Source organism: Portunus trituberculatus, chromosome 46 (genome assembly GCF_017591435.1).
Source record: "Portunus trituberculatus isolate SZX2019 chromosome 46, ASM1759143v1, whole genome shotgun sequence".
NCBI lineage: Eukaryota > Metazoa > Arthropoda > Malacostraca > Decapoda > Portunidae > Portunus > Portunus trituberculatus.
In genome coordinates this window covers 531,218-556,217 of record NC_059300.1, presented here as the reverse complement: position 1 = coordinate 556,217, position 25,000 = coordinate 531,218, and the positions used below count along the sequence as shown (strand labels likewise).

At 44.8% G+C, this 25,000-nt stretch overlaps 1 protein-coding gene across 2 annotated transcripts in view; it reads left to right on the top strand.

Moving 5' to 3' along the window:
* LOC123520209 (cGMP-dependent protein kinase, isozyme 2 forms cD4/T1/T3A/T3B-like) overlaps positions 1–25,000 on the top strand; it is a 649,267-nt gene that overhangs the window by 156,490 nt on the left and 467,777 nt on the right. The window contains exon 1 of one of the 2 annotated variants that reach the window (XM_045282290.1): positions 5,183–6,009. The exons of the other annotated variant lie outside the window; for it this stretch is intronic. Within the exon in view, the coding sequence (XP_045138225.1) occupies positions 5,675–6,009 (335 nt within the window). The 5' untranslated portion in view covers positions 5,183–5,674. Of the gene's footprint in view, positions 1–5,182; positions 6,010–25,000 lie in introns of those variants that run through there. 2 annotated transcript variants of the gene reach the window in all.

Here is a 25,000-nt window from a genome sequence, read left to right as displayed (position 1 = left end):
CCTTTCTCCTCTTCTCATTTTCCCTCCTCCTTTTCATTTTTACTCTCCCTCCCTTTTGCCTTAATTCTCCTCATCATTTCCTAAGTTTCTCTCCATTTTCCTTTCTTATTTTTTTCCTCCTCTTCTCTTTTCCAATCTCTTCTGCTCTTCCCTCCTCTCTTCCTCTCCTCTTCACGTAACTTTCCCTTGGTTTTGTATCAATTTTCCTCCTCTTTTCCCTCCTCCTCCTTTCCATTTTCGTCGCATTTTCCCTCCTCTCATCTCTTTTCCAATCTCCTCTGCTCTTACCTCCCTCTTCCGTTTCCTCTTCATTTTTACCTTCCCTTCCCTCTTGTCTTAATTCTTCTCTTTTCCTTCCTCTTATTCTCTATTTTCCTTCAATTTTCTCTCCTCTCTTCTCATTTCAAATCTCCTATGCACTTGTTTCCTCTCTTCCCGCCCTCCTCTTCATTTTTACTTTCCTTTCCTTCGTCTTAATTTTTCTCTTTTTCCCTCCTCCTCATCTTCATTTTCCTTTTATTTTCCCTCTTCTCTTCTCTTTTCCAATCTCTGCACTTGCCTCTCCTCTTCATTTTTACCTTCCCCTCCTTGTCTCAATTTTTCTCTTTTCCTTCAATTTTCTCTCCTTTCGTCTCTTTTCCAATCTCTGCACATGCCTCCTCTCTCTCTCTCTCTCTCTCTCCCCTCCCTCCCTCGCTCCTCTTGTTAGTGTTCTCTCGGGCTCCATAAATCTGCATCTCCCAGGCCGGTTATTGGTTGCAAAAGGCGCGGCTTGGCGACCTTCGACTAAGAGACCAAGAGTGAAGAGAGTTTCCAAGGGGCGCCGATCCCTCGAGGTCACGCCCCCTGGTAGAAGGGTGCTGTGTGAGGGCGGGTGTCAAGGGAAAAGTTGTTGTTGTTGTTTTTGTTGATGGTGGTGGTGGTGGTGGTGGTGATTGCAGCCTCGTCGCCTCAGTGATAAGGATGAAAGAGGAGGAGGAGGAGGAGGAGGAGGAGGAGGAGGAGGAGGAGGAGGAGGAGAAGAAGGAGGAGGAGGAGGAGGAGAAAGAGGAGGAGGAGGAGGAGGAGGAGGAGGAAGAAGAAGAGGAGGTGTCCATGACGACGTTCGTGTTTTGGCGTGGTGTCCATCCTCCTCCTCCTCCTCCTCCTCCTCCTCCTCCTCCTCCTCCTCCTCCTCCTCCTCCTCCTCCTCCTCCTCCTCCTCCTTCATCAGCCTTCCGTCGGCGTGTCTGCTCGTACCACATTTTACAACATTTTTCACCTTCCTCCCGTCCTCGTGTTGTCAGCTCATTACACCGTTGTCTTTCCCCTTCCTTCTCTTTCCCTCCTCTCCCTCCACACCTCCCTCCCCCTCTCCCTCCCTCCCTCTCCTCCCTCCCTTCACCCCGCTCCTGAAATAACACATCATCCCCATCACCCATTTCCCACCACCACCACCACCACCACCACCACCACCACCACCACCACTCTTCATACCTGCCCATCTCGTTGACATACCGCGTCTTAGCTACCGTTCTTCCCCCCCACTTTCTCTCTCTCTCTCTCTCTCTCTCTCTCTCTCTCTCTCTCTCTCTCTCTCTCTCTCTCTCTCTCTCTCTCTCATTGCACAGGTGAAAATACGAAGACAGTAGGAATTGTGTCTATTTTCGTGTCCCCCTTTACCTCTCCCTCTCTCTGTGTTTACGAGTGGGAGTGGCGAAGGGTGGACGCGGACTGGTTCAGGAGATAATCTACTACAAGAGGGAAAAATCGTGGCTGGATGGATGGGTGAAAAAAATTAATGATCATGATGTGTTATCTCGGTGTGTTATTAATTCAGGTGCCTCGGGAATGCTGGGAATGTGTGTGTGTGTGTGTGTGTGTGTGTGTGTGTGTGTGTGTGTGTGTGTGTGTGTGTGTGTGTGTGTTGGATGGTTCAGTGTTGTTGTTACTGGTGTTGGTGTTGTTATTCACGGTGTTATAATTTCTACCATCATTATCATCATCAACATCAACATCGCAGTGGTGGTAGTGATGATGGTTGTAGGTTTGGTGGTAGTTTTGGTGGTGGTGGTGGTGGTGGTGGTGGTGTGACTTATTTCTCCCCTCTCTGTCTTTCTCTCTCACCCTCACCACGCGCCCCTCCATCCCTCCACGCCCCTCCCCGCCTAGTGTGTCAGCGTCAGTCATGTTAATGCATTAGTGATACACATAAAGCATTTGTTTATTTTCTCCTGTCATCCCCAAGAGCCAACCCCTCCCCCCCCAGCTAATCCCCTTGGCCTTCCCTCTCCCTCACTCCCCGTCTCTCTCTCTCTCTCTCTCTCTCTCTCTCTCTCTCTCTCTCTCTCTCTCTCTCTCTCTCTCTCTCTCTCTCTCTCTCTCTCTCTCTCTCTCTCTCTCTCTCTCTCTCTCTCTCGTACCCTTCTCTGGTTTCCTTTCCACTTTGTCTTATCTGTTCTTTTTCTCTCTCCTCCTTCCTCTTTTTTTCCTCCATTTTATCTTTCTTGTTTGTGTCGCTTTCCCTGGCTGTTCCATTTCTCTTTCTTTCCACTTAGTTGCTTGTTCTTCTTTGTCCTCTAATTCTTCTATTTTTCGCTCTTTATTATAACTCATATGTTTACCTATTTTTCTATTCCTTATTTACTCATACGTGTTTCATCTCTCCATTTATAATTTTCGTGTTGTCTTTAAATTTTCTTCTCTTTCCCTTCAAATCCTTCCTAACTCTTACTTCTTTCCATTTTACCTCTTGTTCACACCTCTCTCCACTTGAATTTTCCTCATTCACTCACTTTCCTGTATTTTCACCTTCCTTCATCTTAATCCCAACCATCCAACGTCCTTTATAAATCTCCACTTACTAATAATAAGCTCCTCCACATATACTCAGCCCACCTTTGCTTTCGTTTCCTCTAACCCCTATCCTTCCCTCTGCCGCCCCCGTAGCCGTAATGCATTCCTCGGGTTGCGTCAGCGGGGCAGTGATAGGAGGGGAGTGATGGGAGTGGCCCGCTAGCAGCCACCTCCTTGCCCTCGGACAGGTGATTAAGAACGGCTGTGGGAGATGGGAGTGGGGCCTTGTGGTTCGGGTGTTAGTTTTTCTTTTCACTTTTTTGTCTCATTTCTCTCTCCGTTTCTAGATTTGCTGATCGATGTTATGATTGGTTGGCTGTTTGGAGTGGTGATGGTGGTGTTTGTAGTAGTAGTAGTAGTTGTTGTTGTTGTTGTTGTTGTTGTTGTTGTTGTAGTAGTAGTAGTAGTAGTAGTAGTAGTAGTAGTAGTAGTAGTAACAATTGCAGTCGTATAGTAGTAGTGGTAGTAGTAGTAGTAGTAGTAGTAGTAGTAGTAGTAGTAGTAATAATAGTAATTGTAGTAGTAGTAGTTGTAGTAGTAGTAGTAGTAGTAGTAGTAGTAGTAGTAGTAGTAGTAGTAGTAGTAGTAGCAGTAGTAGTAGTAGTAGTAGTAGTAGTAGTAGTAGTAGAAGTAGCAGTAGTGGTAATTGTTGTTATTTTTTTTCTTGGCCGCTCGTTCCTTATTATCATTGATTCCGTTTAGCATTAAGTACGTACCAGAATCATGTACGCGATCATTATTATTACCCCCATCGCTAGTATCATGTGGTTTGTTCTAAATGAATCTGCTGACTGAAGGCTACTTAAACAAACACATCCACACTAATAAAGAAAGACCATACCATATATTAAATCTTCCTCGAGTCTCTCCATTCCTCTCTGTCTCTCTAAGTTTAAAAGCCGAAGTAATGCCAGCCTGCGAGGAAGTTACGAGCCGAAATAAAGAGATACAACTTTTCCTCAGCCTGATTACCGTACATGCTGATCTGAACTTTATTTATACCTGCGCCACGTCAGGAAAACAGGCTCAGTGTTGCAGGCGGGAGAGGAACGCTGAGGAGGAGCAGGGGGCCACGTGTGTGTGAGTGTAGGCGGGCGGGTGTGGGTGCGGGTGGGTGTGAGTGGGTGGCCATTACTCAGGCTGTCATTCCTCTCTCGGGGCGTCTGGGCGCGGTGATTGGCTGGGCTGTAATCAGTGTTAATTGGGAGAAAACGGTGTAAGGTGAACGAAAAGGAGGAGGGAGGAGAGGTGGGAGTGGCTGAGGGAGTGAAGGAGGCGGAGATGGGGAGTGAGGGGAAGGAAAGAAAGCATTGTTCATTGTTTTGCGTACGGATGGTGGTGGTGGTGGTGGTGATGGTGGTGGTGCGAGTGGTGCAGCGGCGAGAGGAGTCCGATTTAATGAAATCTTGTTAATTAGCTGAAGGTGTGGTGAGGGACGCGGCCTTTTACGGCTTTCCCTTGCCCTCCCCATGAGCTCTGGCCATGAGTTGGGGTTTGTAGAGTTATTTCCAGGTTTAATTTATTTCATTCTGAAGCACCCACGTAACACACACACACACACACACACACACACACACACACACACACACACACACACACACACACACACACACACACACACACACACTCACTCTCTCTCTCTCTCTCTCTCTCTCTCTCTCTCTCTCTCTCTCTCTCTCTCTCTCTCTCTCTCTCTCTCTCTCTCTCTCACTCAAGAAGCGAGGGGACAAGATGACATTTGTATTGTGAGTTAGCCGGACAGATGGCACAACATTACCTCCGACACTAATGGCGGCGTCTGATTGGACGCTGACGGATCGCACCCATCCGTAAAATATAGACAAAATAGACACAGGGAGTGGTGGTGGTGGTGGTGGTTTGTGTGCCGGGCCGGGTGGGGGCTGCCGCGTGCTGCCTCACCTGCCTCGCCTGCCGGACCCACCTGACGCACCCCCGGCAGCGGTGTGTAGCGCTGTATTATGGACGACGCGGCCCGCGCCTCTGCACTTTCTCTTCACTTTGCTTCTCTCTGAAATAGCTCGAGAATTTCACCGAATCCTGAATTTTATGAGTGCAGGTGGGAATATGTCGTCATCTCTCGAGACAAAAATATTTCCCGTGACAAGTGGCCCGCCGCTTACTGCTTTTTGTGAGGGAGAGGATTTGTTTTCTCACTCCGTAGAGCCGCTTGTGCAGCGAAAAAGGGTGGTCGTGAATAGCCTGAGTGTTTGTTATTGTGTTGTGGAGGCAGTGGAAGTGGTGGAGGGTGAATGGTAAGCCCCGCCTCTGTCGGTGGCTTTCCCCCGCGCGCCACCAGAGGGCCGTCTTCTCCACTCACTCAGGGGCGGCCGAGCCTTGCCTCCCTCCCAGCCGCTCTTGCTTCATCGCTCCAGTTGCCCGGTGCCGGTCTGCGTGTCTCAGCCCTTCTCCACCCGCGTCACCAGTCCAACGCGCACACTGAAACAGAACTCTGAAAATTGTTGTGTATGCGAGACCAAGTTGTCTGCTTCAAATTTGCGCCATAGTGTGTGGCAGCCTCGTGCCGCGAGTGTTGGGCCACTGGTGGAAAGGAATTTTGATCTGTGCCCTCGACTGAAAGAAGAGAGAGAGAGAGAGAGAGAGAGAGAGAGAGAGAGAGAGAGAGAGAGAGAGAGAATCATAAAAGTTACGTTTGGGCGATTCAGCAACAGTAACGACAACAGCGTACAAAGCAAGAGCAACAGGTCTGATCCGACACGCCGCCATCAACACCGCCAGCTCGCGTGCGGTCGGGCGGTCCGTCTATCGGTCGGTCGGTCAGTCGGCGTCTGGCTTCTGTGCTGGTGATGCGCGTCGGGCCATGCCGCTGCCGCTGAACGGTGTCGAGCAGAGAGCCGCCAATCCCCGCGCCAACATGGGTTCTTTGGAGATGCTGGAGATTCTCGCCAAGAAGGACGACCTTATCAAAGACCTCGAGAAGAAGCTCAAGGTGAAAGATGACGAGATAACGGAGCTTCGTTCGCAGCTCGACAAGTTTCAGAGCGTCATCCCCTACTCGGCTGGGTCTTCCTCCAAGGACCAGCCTCGCAAGACCCGAGCCCAGGGCATCTCCGCTGAGCCCCAGGCCCTCAGGACCATTCAAGAGCTGTCGGAATTGAGCCAAACCACCTTCCCGGAGGTGGCCAAATCGCAAAGGTGAGCTTGGTATACAAGACCTAACAGACTAACACCAGTAAGATAACTAACCCTGTCACTATCAATCTCAGGAAGGCGAAACTCACGGTGCTTGAGGTCACATGTTTGCCTGACCCTCTTCACTTAGACCAACTCGACCAAACCTGATCGCGACACTAGAGTGTCCCGAGACAGGCAGGTGAGATGGGAGAGACTTTAATCTCTATCTAATGCCACTTGATCCCTCGTAACAAGGCTAAGTGTCTCGAAGAGAGAGAGAGAGAGAGAGAGAGAGAGAGAGAGAGAGAGAGAGAGAGAGAGAGAGAGAGAGAGAGAGAGAGAGAGAGAGAGAGATCCGGTGTTTTGTCGAATAGGTATGTTGAGCATTGCAAGTTTTCATTCGTTGCTATTTACGCCCCTTTGGTTGCCTCCACGCCGCGCCTCGCAACACTAACAGGTGTCACTCATGGCAGCGTGAAGCATGTCTTCCCTTTATCACCAGTGCAGCCACGCTAAGTGCACACCCATAGGTAGCTAGACACGCAGCCCAGGTATTAAAAGTCTCAATAGGCGTGGAGAGATTGCTTTTATTTTGGTGGGAGAAGGTCGAAAGGTTAGTGACATGTGTAGTGGCCTTGTCCTTGGTGGCGCTTGGGGAATGAGTGTGGCTGTCCTGGTGTCGCAGTGTGTGCTTTTTTAGCCACACCTGCCGCTCAAAACCCTTAGAGTTGTGCGCGTGTCACCTTCCGCCGGCACTGACCGACCGACACCTGATCACCCCGCCACTCACTCGCGTACGCAGAACACGGAATGGCGATGTGAATAAGGCAGCGTTACGGTACTTTTTGTCCTTGATACTGTTAGCTGCCGCGTTAGTGGATCTGTGTCTGTGTGTGCCATGAATCTCCTTGACCGTTACTCGTTTTGTGGGGTTGTTTCTTTCTGTTTATTCTGTCAATTTTGTAGGAGGAAGATAAAGAGAGAAGAATTTACGCACACATGCCTACAGACTGACATGAAAGTACAGACAGACGGAGAAATAAAAGTCTTCCAAGTTGCGAAAGAATGAGAGATCGTAAAGTCTTTTTTTGTCTTGAAAAGAAAAATACCTTACATTTGCAAAGTTCCCCGCGGCCAGGCCAAGTCACCTCCCCTTGCCTCGCCTCGCCCTCGCCTTGCTTTGCCCTCGATCCCCTAATTCCTCCAGCGCACGTGTGGGATTGCTGTGTTGATTAAGAAACTTGTACAAACCTTTGCTTAAACTCCACATCACGCTGCTCCCTTCGTTAAACTTAAAACTATAAACTGTATTGTTAATTCCATCGCGGCCTCATTTGTTTGTCCAATGCCTCAAGCTGCAACGGGTAAAAGTTTTCTTGTGTGACTGTTTTTTGGTTTGTTTTTTGCTTTGTGATACGTGTAACTGTGGTTCCGCTTACCTTTACTCCCCTTTCGCCATAAACTAGCTGCGTTTTAACTTAGTGGAGTGGAAACGTAGTAGTAGTAGTAGTAGTAGTAGTAGTAGTATTTGTTGTTGTTGTAGCGGCATCAGTGTTATTGTCGATAGTACAATGGTATGATCAGTAACTATCGACCTATAAACTCTCTCAGTAATTGTTGTTGTTGACCTTCTACCAGCACAGCCAGTAATAGTTGTAGTAAAAGTAGTATCGGTAATCATAGCTATTTTTTGATGCAGTGTAAACATATAATTGGCAATACACCTTTGTGAAAACACCAGCAATCATCGTTGTAATTGCCGATAGCCTAGCCACATAATCACTAATGCTTGTGGTAAATGCAGCAGTGATTATTGTTGATCGCTTGGTAATGCAAACGTTGCTGTAAACGTGCTTGCAGTGATTGGTGATGTTGTGGCGGCAGCTGCAGTGACGGAGGGAGGCGTTTATGTGCACTGTGCGGTTAGTTAATGTTGAGAGTCCCCGCTGGCCTGGCTGTCACCGTCCCCGCAGTCATGACAGTAATGCTAGAGTACACCGGAGGAGCTTAGCCCAACGTGCACCTCTCCCTCGCTCTCTCTCCCTCGCTCTCTCTCCTTGCCCGATAGCGATTAACTCAAAGACAACTCGTGTACAGGGGAAAGATACGATGGTCTTCTTTTACTCTTACGGTACACAAATTAGCAGTAAGGCATGTTCAGATCTTTACTTGCTCCAGCTTTATTTTACTTTATTGTCGGACGAAGAAAGGGTTGATAGTAGTGGTTGGAAGTATGCATAAATCTCTCTCTCTCTCTCTCTCTCTCTCTCTCTCTCTCTCTCTCTCTCTCTCTCTCTCTCTCTCTCTCTCTCTCTCTCTCTCTCTCTCTCTCTCTCTCTCTCTCTCTCTCTCTCTCTCTCTCATCCCGTCTTTCTTTCTGTCCTTGTCTCCCTGTCGTGTTCCTTATCTAGTCTAATCTCTCTATATTTTGTCGTCCTTTGCTTCTCTTTCTCTTACTTTTTTTCTCCTTCCCTGTCTTCATCCTCCTCTTCACTGCGTCTTTCTTTACTCTCGTCATCCTCCATCTCCTCCGACCCTCTTGACTTCCCTTCACTCGCCTCTTTTTCTTGTCATCGCTGCACGTGTGTGTGTGTGTGTGTGTGTGTGTGTGTGTGTGTGTGTGTGTGTGTGTGTGTGTGTGTGTGTGTGTGTGTGTGTGTGTGTGTGTGTATTGGGAGCCATATCACACACTCTAAAGTTCATTAACCTTTCATGTGGTGTTGGCGGAGGGGATGGTAGTGGTGATGGTAGTAGTGGTGGTGCTGGTGGTGAGAGTGGCACGAATAGATGGGCCGTGTAAGTCAATGCTAAAATAAGATCAAGAGAGAAAGAGAGTTAGGAAAAAAAAATCGAAATTGAGCCTCACAAGACACATAATCGTAATATTATTCTTTTACGATCGTGTTTCCAATTTCCAATCCGCCACGCGCGACCACACATATAAACAGTCCTAATAACTCTACCTGGAAATTTGACTCGCTCAGGTAGGCAGGCAACTTGTGTGTGTGTGTGTGTGTTTCACTGTTTGATCTGCTGCAGTCTCTGACGAGACAGCCAGACGTTACCCTACGGAGCGAGCTCAGAGCTCATTATTTCCGATCTTCGGATAGGCCTGAGACCAGGCACACACCACACACCGGGACAACAAGGTCACAACTCCTCGATTTACATCCCGTACCTACTCACTGCTAGGTGAACAAGGGCTACACGTGAAAGGAGACACACCCAAATATCTCCACCCGGCCGGGGAATCGAACCCCGGTCCTCTGGCTTGTGAAGCCAGCACTCTAACCACTGAGCTACCGGGTGTGTGTGTGTGTGTGTGTGTGTGTGTGTGTGTGTAATTCACCACCCTGCCAGTCTTCCCCATTACGGAGCGAGCTCAGAGCTCATAGACCGATCTTCGGGTAGGACTGAGACCACAACACACTCCACACACCGGGAAAGCGAGGCCACAACCCCTCGAGTTACATCCCGTACCTATTTACTGCTAGGTGAACAGGGACCACACATTAAGAGGCTTGCCCATTTGCCTCGCCGCACCGGGACTCGAACCTGGCCCTCTCGATTGTGAGTCGAGCGTGCTAACCACTACACTACGCGGTGTGTGTGTGTGTGTGTGTGTGTGTGTGTTTCACTGTTTGATCTGCTGCAGTCTCTGACGAGACAGCCAGACGTTACCCTACGGAGCGAGCTCAGAGCTCATTATTTCCGATCTTTGGATAGGCTTGAGACCAGGCACACACCACACACCGGGACAACAAGGTCACAACTCCTCGATTTACATCCCGTACCTACTCACTGCTAGGTGAACAGGGGCTACACGTCAAAGGAGACACACCCAAATATCTCCTTCCGGCCGGGGAATCGAACCCCGGTCCTCTGGCTTGTGAAGCTAGCACTCTAATCACTGAGCTACCGTGTGTGTGTGTGTGTGTGTGTGTGTGTGTGTGTGTGTGTGTGTGTGTGTGTGTGTGTGTGTGTGTGTGTGTGTTATATGGCCTGCAGATGTATGTATATTTATCTATTATAAATACTGGGATTGTCATAATATAGTTTTAAGGTTTTAGTTTGATTAATTTAAGTGGGTGAAATTGCTATCTATCTATCTATCTATCTATCTATCTATTTATCTATCTGTCTGTCTGTCTGTCTGTCTGTCTGTCTGTTATTATCTATCTATATATCTATCTATCTGTGTGTGTGCGTATGTTAAGTGCATTCATCCCTACATGTAGTCTAGTTATGTCATCCTGTCTAAATGTGGAGAAGCAGGAAGGGAGAGGGAGACAGATGGCTATTGAGGGGCTAGAGGGGTGAGGTAGAGTGAGCTGCGGTGAACTGGGGAGTCAGGCGAGGCGAGACGGATGGAGTGACACGCGGGGGTTGGCATGGCGGAGGTTGACGGCTGAGGAATGGTTACAATATGTTTCCGATCTGAGGATGGTAATTTGCCGGTCAAGATGGTTCACGTGGTGTGGTGGTGGTGGTGGTGGTTAGGAATTTTGGTAGTTATATTAGTAGTGTATTATAATTATTATTATTATTATTATTAGTAGTAGTAGTAGTAGTAGTTGTTGTTGTTGTTGTTTTTTGTTATTGTTGTTGATTTTGTTGTGTAGATGATGCTGATGGTAGTAGTGAGAGAGAGAGAGAGAGAGAGAGAGAGAGAGAGAGAGAGAGAGAGAGAGAGAGATCCCTTTGACTTCAATACAGCTAAAATAATGAAAAGAAACCGTTAAAAAAATAGACAATAGACAAATAAATAAATGAAAAAATACACGAGAGGAGATAGCAAGTAGAAGAGATAAGATGCAGATAAAAACAAACAAAATGATAAAGTATAATAGAAAAAAATAACTCATAAATCACAAGCACCACATTCCTATAACGAATTGCAAAAGGCGAGTAACGAATGTCATATCCTTCTACGGCACCACCAATGTACCGCGTCTTGTGTAACGTAATGCACTTGCTACTAATGACAGTAATTCCCCTGAGTTTTCATTAGATAGTGGACGCTGTGACGCTGTATATTGATTTTTTTTTTCCTTGAGTTCTGAGTCCGTGTGTGTTATGGCGGTGGTGGTGGTGATGGTGGAGTAATGGAAGTGTCGGTGTATGGTTTGGCGGGGTTCGTGGTGGTGTGTAGTGTGTGTATCCATCACGGTAATGCTCAGTATCATTTTCTTGGCCCCATTATTACTCGTTTTTATATGTGTGAGATTATTGTATTCTCGTCTTGAACTATGTGTACCCTAGTGATGGTCTATTGTTGGGGTTTTTGTTCTATTTTTTCATCATTTAGTTTAGATGATCGCTTGAAGTCATTTTCTTATACTCTCTCTCTCTCTCTCTCTCTCTCTCTCTCTCTCTCTCTCTCTCTCTCTCTCTCTCTCTCTCTCTCTCTCTCTCTCTCTCTCTCTCTCTCTCTCTCTCGGCACGTACTTCCTATAGCTTTTTTTAATGGTCGTGAAATGTTTCTTCGTTTTAACAGCGGAGTGTGTGCGTTCATATAAGTGAACATTTATCTTCACATTAAATATCTTTGTACACATATCAACTGTTTTCTTAAGAGAATTTACACAGTTTGTTCCTTTCCTCCCTTGCCCTCTTCTCCTCCTCCTCTCCAGGTTGCTCCACCTCCTCGTATTAATCAGCCCCATCATTATCAGTATCATAATTATCTTAGTCTTTTTCCTCGCAGTGTTTCTCCTCGCTGTACCTTCATTCCTCTTTAACCCCTTCAGTACCATGACATGGTTCCAAATTAATTATGGTTATTATTTGGTGATTCTATACAGCTTCAGTATGTAGGGGTTAATATAGTGAAGACTGTGGCCATTATTCTTTTAACTTCCATAGATTCATCCTAATGTAAAATAAAATAGTTTAATCATACCCAAAACTCAAGGTAAAAATGCGTCCTAGTACTGAAGGGGTTAAAGAAAACGGTAACCACTTTCTTCCTCGTCCCTCTCTTGAAAGCACAGAATAATACGAAGCTTAAGTTTACCCTCAACTTTTCCTAAGGTTCCTGCAGACACTAATTCGATCTTCCCTCCCTCTCTCTCTTCCCGCAGGTGAGCAGTGTGTTCGTGTGTTTGGGCTTCAAGTGACCCGCAGCAGGAGGTAAGGTGCAGTTATTAGTGTTACCTGGCGTATCATCAGCGCGTGTACTTGCCTGGGATACCTGAGTCCAGTCGCCCTTACCTGTGTTAAGTGGGATGGGTACGTGGGTGTTACTCCTTCGCTTTATGATGGAGGGGGAACATAATGTGAAGGATGACAGCGAGGAAGAGTGTGGGAGAGTGGGGGGGGCAGGTGTGTGTGTGTGTGTGTGTGTGTGTGTGTGTGTGTGTGTGTGTGTGTGTGTGTGTGTGTGTGTGTGTGTGTGTGTGTGTGTGTGTGTGTGTGTGTGTGTGTGTGTGTGTGTGTGTGTGTGTGCTGGCGAGTGACTTACGGGCCGGACGGTTCTTGGTGAAAGTATTGGTGATGGTGGTCGTGGTGGTGGTATTTTGTTGCCACGGGTGTTGTCGTTCATTTGTGGCATGTGATGGTGGTAGCTGTGGTGGAGTTGGTGGTGGTGGTGATGGTGGTGGTGGTGATAGTGGTGGTAAAATGCTGAGTGGTGAAGATCAAGATAGGAGGAAAACATGTGTGCGTGATTGCTAGTGTGTGTGTGTGTGTGTGTGTGTGTGTGTGTGTGTGTGTGTGTGTGTGTGTGTGTGTGTGTGTGTGTTAAAGCGGCCGAGGAATGAGAAATGTGCAGTGAGGGATTGTGTGTGGGTTGTGGGTGGCGGCGGCGGCGGTGGTGGTAGTAGTAGGGGGAGAGGGGAGAGGGTGTGGCTGGGTGGTGGTGGTGGTGGTGGTGGTGGTGGTGGTGGTTGAGGTGAAAGTAGTAGAGGAGGAGGAAGATTTAATGGTCATACAGCCACGGGAAGCCTGGAATCTACACCATGTACATCAGTAGACCCCGCCGTCTCTCTCTCTCTCTCTCTCTCTCTCTCTCTCTCTCTCTCTCTCTCTCTCTCTCTCTCTCTCTCTCTCTCTCTCTAGTCTTCTTCGTAACTCCTCACCAGAACAAAAAAATATGAAACAATTGCAGCAAATCAAGAAATAATTTAATTTTTCTCCTCCTTCATCTCTTCCTTCGCTTCTCTCCGTCTCTCATTCCTGCACACATTCTTTCGTTCTTCTTTCTCATATCTTCTTACTCGGAAAAATAATGAAAATTCTTACCAGATCAAGAAATAATCTCATTCTTTCCTTTTCTTTCGTTTTTTCCTTCGTTTCCTTCATATTATCCTTTTTTTTTTTTTATCCATCCCGTTCCTCCTTCATTCCTTCCCTTCTTCCTCCATACCTGCCTCCTCTCTTACTTAATTTCTTTTCCTCTTTTATTCCTTCCTTCCCACTTTCCTTCTCTTCCTTCCCGCATTTCTTCTCTCATTCCTTCTTTCATTTACTCCTCTGTTTGTCTCCTTATTCACTACTTCATTTAATCTCTCTCTCTCTCTCTCTCTCTCTCTCTCTCTCTCTCTCTCTCTCTCTCTCTCTCTCTCTCTCTCATCTATCTTCTCATCCGTGTAAAAGAAAAAAGATAAAAAGAAAAAAAGGATGAAAAAATAACATGGAGCCCAGCCAGCAGAACCACCAGCAAGAAATAACAACACAAGTCACAACAAGCAACAGAAAAAAAAAAAAAGAAAGAAAGAAAAGTCATTACATAAATTCTTTCTTTTTTTTTTTTGTTTCTTTTTCTTCTTAGCAGTGCATTGACAAAGTTCCTGCATTTATAGAGTGAGGATGACGTGCAGACACACACACACACACACACACACACACACACACACACACACACACACACACACACACACACACACACACACACACACACACACACACACACATCCTCTCTCTCTCTCTCTCTCTCTCTCTCTCTCTCTCTCTCTCTCTCTCTCTCTCTCTCTCTCTCTCTCTCTCTCTCTCTCTCTCTCGTCAGCGCGGGTGAAAGGCCATGCAGGGGAAGGCATTGTGTTCTCAGCCTCCGCGGAAGATTAGATTTGCAGTCAATGGATTTATTTCTCGTTTTACACCGCTGTTTGCCTTGTGGTCGCCGTTAAGCTGCGATTTGTGTGCTGGCTTAATATCCTTTTTGTGGCTGCGCCGGGGTGGACTGAGAGAGAGAGAGAGAGAGAGAGAGAGAGAGAGAGAGAGAGAGAGAGAATTATTGGCCACACACATACGGAAACGTTGAATTATAGTAAAATTTTAGATAAAGAGGAGATAAACACAGAAACACAAACTTTTATACATTTTTTTGCGTATCTTTAAAAAAAATGATTATTGGACATTTTCTTCACGACCCTGAAGGTTACGCGGAACAAGGAAAGAAATAGTAAAAATGTGTTCGTGGGAAAGGACACAATTGGAAAAGAAATAAAGGAACAAAACACACACCTGGCAACCTAACCTAACGCTACCATACTTCAGGAGAAACCGTTGCAGAGGACAGGACACACACACACACACACACACACACACACACACACACACACACACACACACACACACACACACACACACACACACATGTAGATAGGCAGTTGGTAGGTCTTAGAAGAATAAGTAGATGGATAGATTGATGTTTTTTTTTTTAATATCCACTAAAATACAACTTTTTTTTGTATTTTCTGAAGAAATGCAAAGAAAAAAGTTTACATAATGTCGTTTTTTCCTTCCACCCGCAAGACGAAAGTGGAAGATTAATATCAAGTGAATTGCAACGTAAAGAATCAAATCTTCCAGTTATGTTTGTATCACAGTTGTAAAGTGAGCCATTATGAGGTGTGGCGTTCAAGTGCAACACACACACACACACACACACACACACACACACACACACACACACACACACACACACACACACACACACACACACACACACACACACTGTAGTCGTAAATTTTATCACCCAGAAGCGAGAGAGAGAGAGAGAGAGAGAGAGAGAGAGAGAGAGAGAGAGAGAGAGAGACAGACAGACAGACAGACAGACAGACAGACAGACAGACAGACAGACAGACAGACAGACAGACAGACAGACAGACAGACAGACAGACAGACAGACAGACGATAGCCACAGAAAGAAGTAAAAAAAGTGAAAAGTAAACCAGAAACCTTCCTCCTCGTTTCCACTCACCTCTCCACTCACCCACTCACACCCCCACGTGCTCTCCCTGACCCTCCCACCGCAGCTCACCTCGCCCTGCCTGCCTGCCTGCTTGCCTACTCACACCGGCCTGCACGTTGCCTGAAAAATAAGATAACGAATGTGAACAGAAAACACGGCGTGGTAAATTTAACAAGACAACCGATACTTGTAAACAGGAGGGGCCGATACGCTTGCTTGTTTGCGTGTGTGTGTGTGTGTGTGTGTGTGTGTGTGTGTGTGTGTGTGTGTGTGTGTGTGTGTGTGTTGTTTTGTTCTTGAGGGAAGGATGTTGTTCTAAATGGTCTTGTTGTGAGTTATTTTATTTTGTTCTTCGTACGTCATCATGTGCTCATTCTGTACATTCTACATAGTTAGTTGTGTGTTTAGGTGGGAAAGGAGGGGTCGGGGAGGGCACAGAAGATCACCAAGAAGAAAAAGAAAAAAAATGAATGTTCACAAGCCATCGTGGTCTTGAAGAAACACACACACACACACACACACACACACACACACACACACACACACACACACACACACACACTAACAATCACCTTAATTTCGATACATGATCTGCCTCCAGCCAAACCTTACCTAACTGAACCACTGCACGACCAATCGACAAATTCATCTCTACTTTTCCTCTTGCCTTTCTTTTTTTTTTTTTCCCTTTTTTTTCCTATCATCCCCCCAACGACGCACAATATAAGACTCGAATAAATATTTTGCAAGATATAATACGAAGCCAGGAAGTGTGTGGTGCAGTGTGGTGTGCTGCTGTGGGGTCGCGATGAAGTATATATAATTCCTTTTTTTTTTTTTTTCTCCTCCGCCAGCTGTTGCTTGGAGTTTCCTAATGAGGGAGCGCGCATGTCTCCTTATGGCGTGTGTCACCTGAACGCCACTTGCAGGGTCGCTGGTACTTACTTCAGTTAAGCTTATCAGATCACATGCATTGAAAAGTGGTGGTGATGATGATGATGATGATGGTAGTGATGATTACTGAATTAAGCTTTAAGAATATGGTAAGTTTATCAAATCTGAGCCATTAAAAGAGAATAGTGATAATAACAATGATGGATGGTAATGATGACCTCTGAGTTAAGCTTATCAGATCTGAGCCATCGAAAATGATGATGATGATAATACCTGGCGGTGGACGGTCAGGAAGGGCGCAGGAGCCAGTAACCAGTAACCAGTAACCAGGCTATGCAGCGGCGCCACTCAGCACTCCCTCCGGCTCTTTTAGGCTGAGTAGTCACAAGTCTGCTTATCTCCTCGCATTTCCTGTGTTTATGGCGTCCTCTCGCTCCCAGGTCGTCTTGTCTACTCACTCTGCCAACTGTCACTACATTGTATGATTTGTATTGGAGGAAAGTGTTAAAGTAGAGGTGAAGGCAACACGTTGATAATTTGTACTGTGTTTAGTCTCTCTCTCTCTCTCTCTCTCTCTCTCTCTCTCTCTCTCTCTCTCTCTCTCTCTCTCTCTCTCTCTCTCTCTCTCTCTCTCTCTCTCTCTCTCTCTCTCTCTCAGTCTTAAGTCGCCTTTTGTACACTGGCTATGTGTTTATAAGGAGGTTGTCATTAGATTGAAGGAAAAACGTTAATTAAATACAGTGGAAACAAATGCAGCACGTTGATAAGTTATTGTTATGACTGTATGGTAGAAGAGAAATGGAAGAAGTAGTAGTATTAGTTGTAGTAGTAATATAGTAGTAGTAGTAGTAGAAATAAGAAGCAGTTTTATTAGTAGGACGAGGAGAATAAAAAGTAAGAGGTTGCGGGAGGAGGTAAAAGGAGGGAAAATTATATCAGGAGTGCGTTAATCTTCTGTGCAGAGGCTTCGGTCACGGGGATTGCATATCAATTTAAGGCGTGGAATGCGTGTTGGCCTGCCACGTGGAATGCATGGTAAATCCCGGGCCGGTAGGGATGCATCGCAATTTCACGTCTTATTTTACGGTCCGTGATCATTATAGTACTGTGTCTCCCTACTCCTCTTTCCCTTCCCTTCTCCCATCCCCTTCCCCTTCCCCTTCCCTTCCTCTTCCCTCTATCCTCATCACACATATCTACTCCATTGCTTTTTTTCTTCAACTTATGGTAAATTGTTCCGCTCATTCTATCACGTGAGAGAGAGAGAGAGAGAGAGAGAGAGAGAGAGAGAGAGAGAGAGAGAGGGGACAGTAGGAAGGAGGAGGTATGAAAGTAATGAAGTTCAACATAAAAAACCTCTCTCTCTCTCTCTCTCTCTCTCTCTCTCTCTCTCTCTCTCTCTCTCTCTCTCTCTCTCTCTCTCTCTCTCTCTCTCTCTCTCTCTCTCTCTCTCATTCTCTTCTCTCTCATCCTTATCCCTCCCAAATTATTCCCTTATCCCTTTTGAATTACTTTCCTCTCTCCTTTTCCTTTGTTTTCTTACTCTTCGTCATTTGTTTTATTTTTAGAGTTCTTTCTTTTGTTTTGACGGCTAATTGACTTTCTTTTTATATTTTCTCTTTGATTTAGCAATTATTTTATTCTTTTTATTATGTCTTCACATATTTCTTCTTTAATTTCATATCATCCTTCACTTTTTTTTTTTTTTTTTTTCAGTTTTCTTTTCACTCATTTCTTAATCCCTGCTTTCCCTTCTTTCTTTCTCCTTCCGTCCTTCCCTCCCTCCCTCACTCGTTCCCTCCCTTCCTACATCCCTTCCTTCCTTCCTTCCTTCCTTCCTTCCTTCCTTCCTTCCTTCTTCATCCCTCCTACCTTTCTCTCCTCCAGTTATTTCTCAACCTTCATCTTTTACTTTCTCACCTCCTCCTCCTCCTTCTCCTCCTCCTCCTCCTCCTCCTCCTCCTCCTCCTCCTCCTCCTCCTCCTCCTCCTCCTCCTCCCTCTTTCTGTGCTATCCTATCTCTCCCGCCAATAGAATAGACCAATAACACCGAAAAAGCCTAGTAAGGACTTCACGATATCTTACTGTTTGCACTTCCTTTGTATCCCTTTGTGTTCCTTGGGCTCCCTTGCTCCAGTATTCAAATGGGGCCCTCTTGGTTGATTCCCGAGGTTAACTTCCCAGGTGAGTGCGGTTCCGTGGCGGCCGTTCACCTGACCACACAGGGGACGAGGCCACGGTTCCCATTCCGCTCACGTCCGCCCCCTGCTTCCTCACGCCCCGCTCCGGCATCCCACCACCCGCCGCCCACCACCCGCCTGTCATCATCACGTCACTCTTGTGTTTGATGGCTTGGCTTCTTTCTTTGTGTTTTTTCTTGTTTTTTTTATTGTTTTCGTCTCTTTTTTTTCCTTTCTCTCTCTCTCTCTCTCTCTCTCTCTCTCTCTCTCTCTCTCTCTCTCTCTCTCTCTCTCTCTCTCTCTCTCTCTCTCTCTCTCTCTCTCTCTCTCTCTCTCTCTCTCTCTCTCTCTCTCTCTCATGCTGATGTTTGCTAATTTTTTTCTTTTTTTCCACTTCTCATTTTTTTCTTATCTTCGGTGTTGTTTCTTTGGTTCTCCTCCTCCTCCTCCTCCTCCTCCTCCTCCTCCTCCTCCTCCTCCTCCTCCTCCTCCTCCTCCTCCTCCTCCTCCTCCTCCTCCTCCTCCTCCTCCTCCTCCTCCTCCTCCTCCTCCTCCTCTTTCTTTGCTTTGTTCCAACTTCTTTCAGTTCACTAGTTCAAAACATTTTCTCGTGCTTGCTTGCGGGTACTGGCATGTCATTCCTCCTCCTCCTCCTCCTCCTCCTCCTCCTCCTCCTCCTCCTATTGTTAAAGACGTTATTTATTTTTCTTCCTGTTCTCTTTTGTCATTTTTTGCGTAAGTGATTTGGTATTTTTATTGCAAGCTCATGTCAAGCACACTTTTCCTCCTCCTCCTCCTCCTCCTCCTCCTCCTCCTCCTCCTCCTCCTCCTCCTCCTCCTCCTCCTTTCCCTGCTTCGTATTCGCATTCCATTATAATGTTTTCCGTTTTCTTTTCTTCTTTCTCTCTTCGTAATCATCTTCCCTTAATTTTTTATCTTGATTTGTTCCGCTCAGGTTCCTTAATTGATAAAGTCTCTCTCTCTCTCTCTCTCTCTCTCTCTCTCTCTCTCTCTCTCTCTCTCTCTCTCTCTCTCTCTCTCTCTCTCTCTCTCTCTCCCACGCTTCTTACATGACTGGCAGGCGGCCAATTGAATTCCCGCGGTTCCCTCTTGTTATTCTCTCTCTCTCTCTCTCTCTCTCTCTCTCTCTCTCTCTCTCTCTCTCTCTCTCTCTCTCTCTCTCTCTCTCTAATTAGAAAGAAGGTAAGTTGATGAGTTCCTTACCGCAGTTGAGAAAAATCGATATTTGTTTAATGAGAAAATGGTAAAGATGTCTTGCGGTAGAGAGAGAGAGAGAGAGAGAGAGAGAGAGAGAGAGAGAGAGAGAGAGAGAGAGAGGGTGGGGTGTGTGAAATAGGAGTATATATAATGAGGGCAAACTTAAATAAACACGATAATTTCTTTTCCTTGATTCTCTTGGAAGCTCTTAGAGAACCATTATGAGAGAGAGAGAGAGAGAGAGAGAGAGAGAGAGAGAGAGAGAGAGAGAGAGAGAGGAGATAAACTTTCTACCTCTCAAGTTATAAAAAAAAATGAAAAAAGAGAAATAACACAACTAGTGATTCATTAGATGCTGTGGCTTCGTGACAAGAGAGAGAGAGAGAGAGAGAGAGAGAGAGAGATGTGATTAGTTTGTCTTGTATCACATACATACATAGCTCAATGTCTGACAACCTGTGTGTGTGTGTGTGTGTGTGTGTGTGTGTGTGTGACGTTTATGTCTTTTGATGGCCCGTAATTTACCTATCAGTCCTCCTCCTCCTCCTCCTCCTCCTCCTCCTCCTCCTCCTCCTCCTCCTCCTCCTCCTCGTCTCATGTTTGTTAATCGTTATTTTGTATCCAGTTGTATTTGTTCATGTTCTTTTGTTCGTGTTTTCTTGTTCTCTCTTTTCTCGTTTTCCTTCTCCTCCTCTTTCTCTTCCTTTTCTATCTTTTCTCCTTTTCTTCCTCCATCTTTTCTTTCTCCTCCTCCTTCTCCTTCTCTTTCTCTTTCTTTTCTTCTTCTTCTCCTCCTTCCTCCTCCTCCTCCTCCTCCTCCTCCTCCTCCTCCTCCTCGACCCGCTACATCTTAATCCCCCATCTTCTAATTCTATTTCGAAATGTCACATCATAAGGTACATGACACACACACACACACACACACACACACACACACACACACACACACACACACACACACACACACACACACACACACCTGAATAGCTTCTTGGTGAGGTGGAGCGGCAGGTATACAGATTTTTTGCCTCCACCTGGCCACCACATGTGAAGGTGAGGAGGAGGAGGAGGAGGAGGAGGAGGAGGAGGAAAGGAAAGAAAAAAGTAAAGTAAAGGAAAGGAAAAGAAAGGAAGGGAAAAGAAACGAAACGAAACGAAACGAAAGGAAAGAGAAGGAAGGTAACAAGGTGGGATAAAGGGAAAGGCTGAAGGGAATGGTAGGAATGAGAGAAGGGAAAGGAAGGATAGGTAATTAATGTAGAAAAAGAAGGAGAATGATGATAGACGAAGAGCAGTAATGAGGGAGAAGATGGCAGTAAATGACGAGAGAGAGAGAGAGAGAGAAGAAAAATATACTGAAGGAAGGGAAATGGCAAAGGAAGAAATATACACAAGGATAGAAACGTGAGAATAGAAAGAAAAAGATAATAATGAAGTTGAATATGAGAGAATACAGAGGAGGAGCGAAGAATGAAGGAAGAGAGAGAGAGAGAGAGAGAGAGAGAGAGATTGAAATAGATAGAAATATGAATAGAAAAAGAGAGGAAAAAGAAGAGAGAAAGATTAGGATACAAAAATGAAAAAAAAAGAGAAGAGTGGAGGAAGATTACAAATAATGATGGGGAAGGAGAAAGAGAGGTAAGAAAAGGGTAAATAGAGGATAATGAGGAAGGAGAAGATGAGGGAGGATAGAAAATGGAAGAGAAATAGTGAGGGGCGAGAAGAATCAAGGATACATAAAAGATAGCGGAGAAGGAGGAAAGGAGATGATAAGGAGAAAATAATTAGAGAAAGGAAGAGAGAAGATAGAAGAGAACTAGAGACATGAGTGTAGTAAAATAGAAAAGAAGAGAATAGAGAACAGAGAAGAAAGAAGAGGAGAGAGAAAGGGAAATAATGAAGGAAGAGAAGAGACGGCAAAGAAAAAAAAAGAACTGGTAGAAAATATAAGAAAGAAGAGAAAAGAGAACACAGAATAAAGAATAGGAGACAAAATGGGAATAGTAAAGGAAGAGAAGATGAAAAGAACTGCTAGACAAGATTGGAAAGAGAAAATAGAATAGAGAAGAAAGAAGATAGAAATTGTTAGAAAATATAATAAAGAAGAGAAAAGAGAACAGAATAATGAAGAGAAGGAGATAGAAGGGAAATAATAAAAGAAGAGAAGAGAAGATAAAAAAAAAAAAAAAAACGAGCTGGTAGACGATAAGGGGTGAGGGGTGAGGGATGCAGGGTGCGGGTGACAGGCACGCTAGCAGCCTCGCACTGTCAAGAGGTTACTGTCCCTTGGCGGTGCGGGAAGTGACATCACGGGGGGCAGTGTGGGATGACTGGCGTGGCTTCCGCTCTCCTGTCTCGCTTATTGATCTGTGGTGATGCTGTTTTATGTGTCGTTAGTATTGATTTGTTGTTGTTATTGTTGTTATTGTTGTTTTTGTTGTTGTTATTATTATTATTATTATTATTATTATTATTATTATTATTATTATTTTATTGTTGTCCTTTTTCTATCTTCTACTACTACTACTACTACTACTACTACTACTACTACTACTACTACTACTACTACTACTACTACTACTACTACTACTACTACTAACATTATCATCATCCTTCTCTATCGTAAAAATTTTTCCTCTCAATAGTTGTCGTTTTATTGTATTGTCATTTTTATATTTGTTTTCCAGGTCATTACTTTTGATGCCACTGCTTATTACTGTGTGTTTCACTGTTTGATCTGCTGCAGTCTCTGACGAGACAGCCAGACGTTACCCTACGGAGCGAGCTCAGAGCTCATTATTTCCGATCTTCGGATAGGCCTGAGACCAGGCACACACCACATACCGGGACAACAAGGTCACAACTCCTCGATTTACATCCCGTACCTACTCACTGCTAGGTGAACAGGGGCTACACGTGAAAGGAGACACACCCAAATATCTCCACCCGGCCGGGAAATCGAACCCCGGTCCTCTGGCTTGTGAAGCCAGCGCTCTAACCACTGAGCTACCGGGTGTGTGTGTGTGTGTGTGTGTGTGTGTGTGTGTGTGTGTGTGTGTGTGTGTGTGTGTGTGTGTGTTCTCGTTAGGTTTGTTTATAGTTCTTTGTATGACTTAATTTATGTTCTCGAGTCAGCTGTGTCGTGTTGAGTGTTTTATGTTTGATGTCAACCTCTCACAATCTGCCGATCTGTCTGTCTGAATGTCTAGCATCTCTGTATCTGTCTGGTAGTTTATCTCTCTCTCTCTCTCTCTCTCTCTCTCTCTCTCTCTCTCTCTCTCTCTCTCTCTCTCTAGTCTAGAACACAGTATATTTTCGTATTTTCACCTCATGCTAGCTTTTTTTCTCTCTTTTCCAGTTCTTTCTTTTACTTTTTGTGATTTTAATATTCTAAGCATGGAGGAGGAGTCTCTCTCTCTCTCTCTCTCTCTCTCTCTCTCTCTCTCTCTCTCTCTCTCTCTCTCTCTCTCTCTCTCTCTCTCTCTCTCTCTCTCTCTCTCTCTCTCTCTCTCTCTCTCTCTCTCTCTCTCTCTCTCTCTCTCTCTCTCTCTCTGTCTGTGTGTGTGTGTGTGTGTGTGTGTGTGTGAACGGATGTGTATAGATGGTGCTGTTAGAGAGAGAGAGAGAGAGAGAGAGAGAGAGAGAGAGAGAGAGAGAGAGAGAGAGAGAGAGATAAAACACACTACATTATAATGAGTGACTTTCCTCTCTCAACACCACTCGACACCTCCACCACCACCACCACCACCACCGCTGATAAATACATAAAAGAATTCAGATTATTTGTCAGAAGCAAAGTAAAAAGCATCCTGCTCATAGAGGGCAGCGTGTGTCACCTCATTACGAGTCAGTGCATCTACAGACACGTCACCCTTGCACTCGATACCACCAGCACCCTCCCTCGCTCTTGTCAGGAAGCTACGCGCCCTTATCAATGCCCTATGCTTGTATCCTTAACATTTTAGTTGGCAATTTTATGATACAAAATATATTAAACCCTTATTATTGTTGTATTACTCTCATAAAATAATTTTGTAGATTATTGAGTAAAAAAACTAACTTCAAATTATTTTTTTTTCCTTTTCCTCGCTTGTTTTTTTTCACTGTTGGGAATTTTGTGTAAAGCTTTTTTTATTACACAATATATTGAATCTTTTTATTTTTTATTTTGTAGATTAGTAAATAACCTGCAATTCTCTCTTTCTTCGTTTTCTCTTTTTGTATTCTTATTTTTTCTCTGTTGGGCATTTTGGTTTTCCTTTTTACCACACGCAAAATGTTAAACTCATACTTTTGCGCTGCTGTTCATAATATTAATTTGTAGTCGGGCAAAGGACAAAGATAACCTGCAGTTCTCTTTTCCTTTTCTCTGCTTGTGCTCTTGTTTTTTTTTTTTTTTCACGTCAAGGCATTTTGTTTCCCCTTTTTATAACACACAATATATGTAAGCCTTATTTTTGTACGACTTTCCCTGAAGATAATTTTGTAGATTAGAAAATAACTTCCTAATGTACCCTTTTCCTATTCTCTGCTTGTATCCTTATTTTCTTTTCATGGTTGGGCATTTTATATTCTTCCTAATATCACACAAAATATATTAAATTATTATTATTATTATTATTATTATTATTATTATCATTATTTTGTTACTGTCCCTAAGACTATTTTGTAGAAGCGTAAAGAAATAAAATTAACCTCCAATTCTCTCTTTTAACTGTTCCATGTCTAAGCAAACATTTTCTACATTGCCAGTGATATTAACGAAAGACTGAAGGAGAGAGAGAGAGAGAGAGAGAGAGAGAGAGAGAGAGAGAGAGAGAGAGAGAGAGAGAGAGAGAGAGAGAGAGTTAAGGGCTTTCATAAACACTATTCTTGAAGCACCACACACATTATTAGTAGAGTGTTTACAACGTTTTCCTCCATCAGTACCACAGAGTGCTTGAACTGTCCCAAGAATCACGGAAACACACTTGAAAACCTCAATGCCTTCCCTAAGAGACTGTCTGAGTGTCGAGATAAGCCGCCGAGACGTGTGAGGATGCTGATCGTACTGCGGCCTATGAACAGAAACGTTTTGCTCTCCTCAATACGACTGTTTTGAAAGGCTATACATGGATGATTGGTTGGGTTGTCGATTTTTTCTTTTCTTAAGGTAAAAATCATGTTAATCTGTCATTAGAGTGATAAAGAGTTCATCATAAACCGTTGTACTGTTGCTTCGAGTAGAGGCTTTGAATTTATAAAAGGAGCAGCGCAGAAGTGTCTCAAAATATGGTCTTTCACTCTTATTTTCAAAACTTACAGAGATCATCAATCGTGTTCCCAAGAGTGTTCCTCCATTTGGTAACATAGAAATTTTGTTAACCCATCACTAGAATACAACCTTAACTAAAAGAAAAGAAAAAACGTAACTTTAACAAATGTATTTTGAAGGTAATGGGAATGCAGTATAGAAGTGTTTCAGAGTACGGGAGACATCAAGGTAAAATGAGCTTAGCGTAGCCTCCCTTACTTCCTTAGGGCCTTC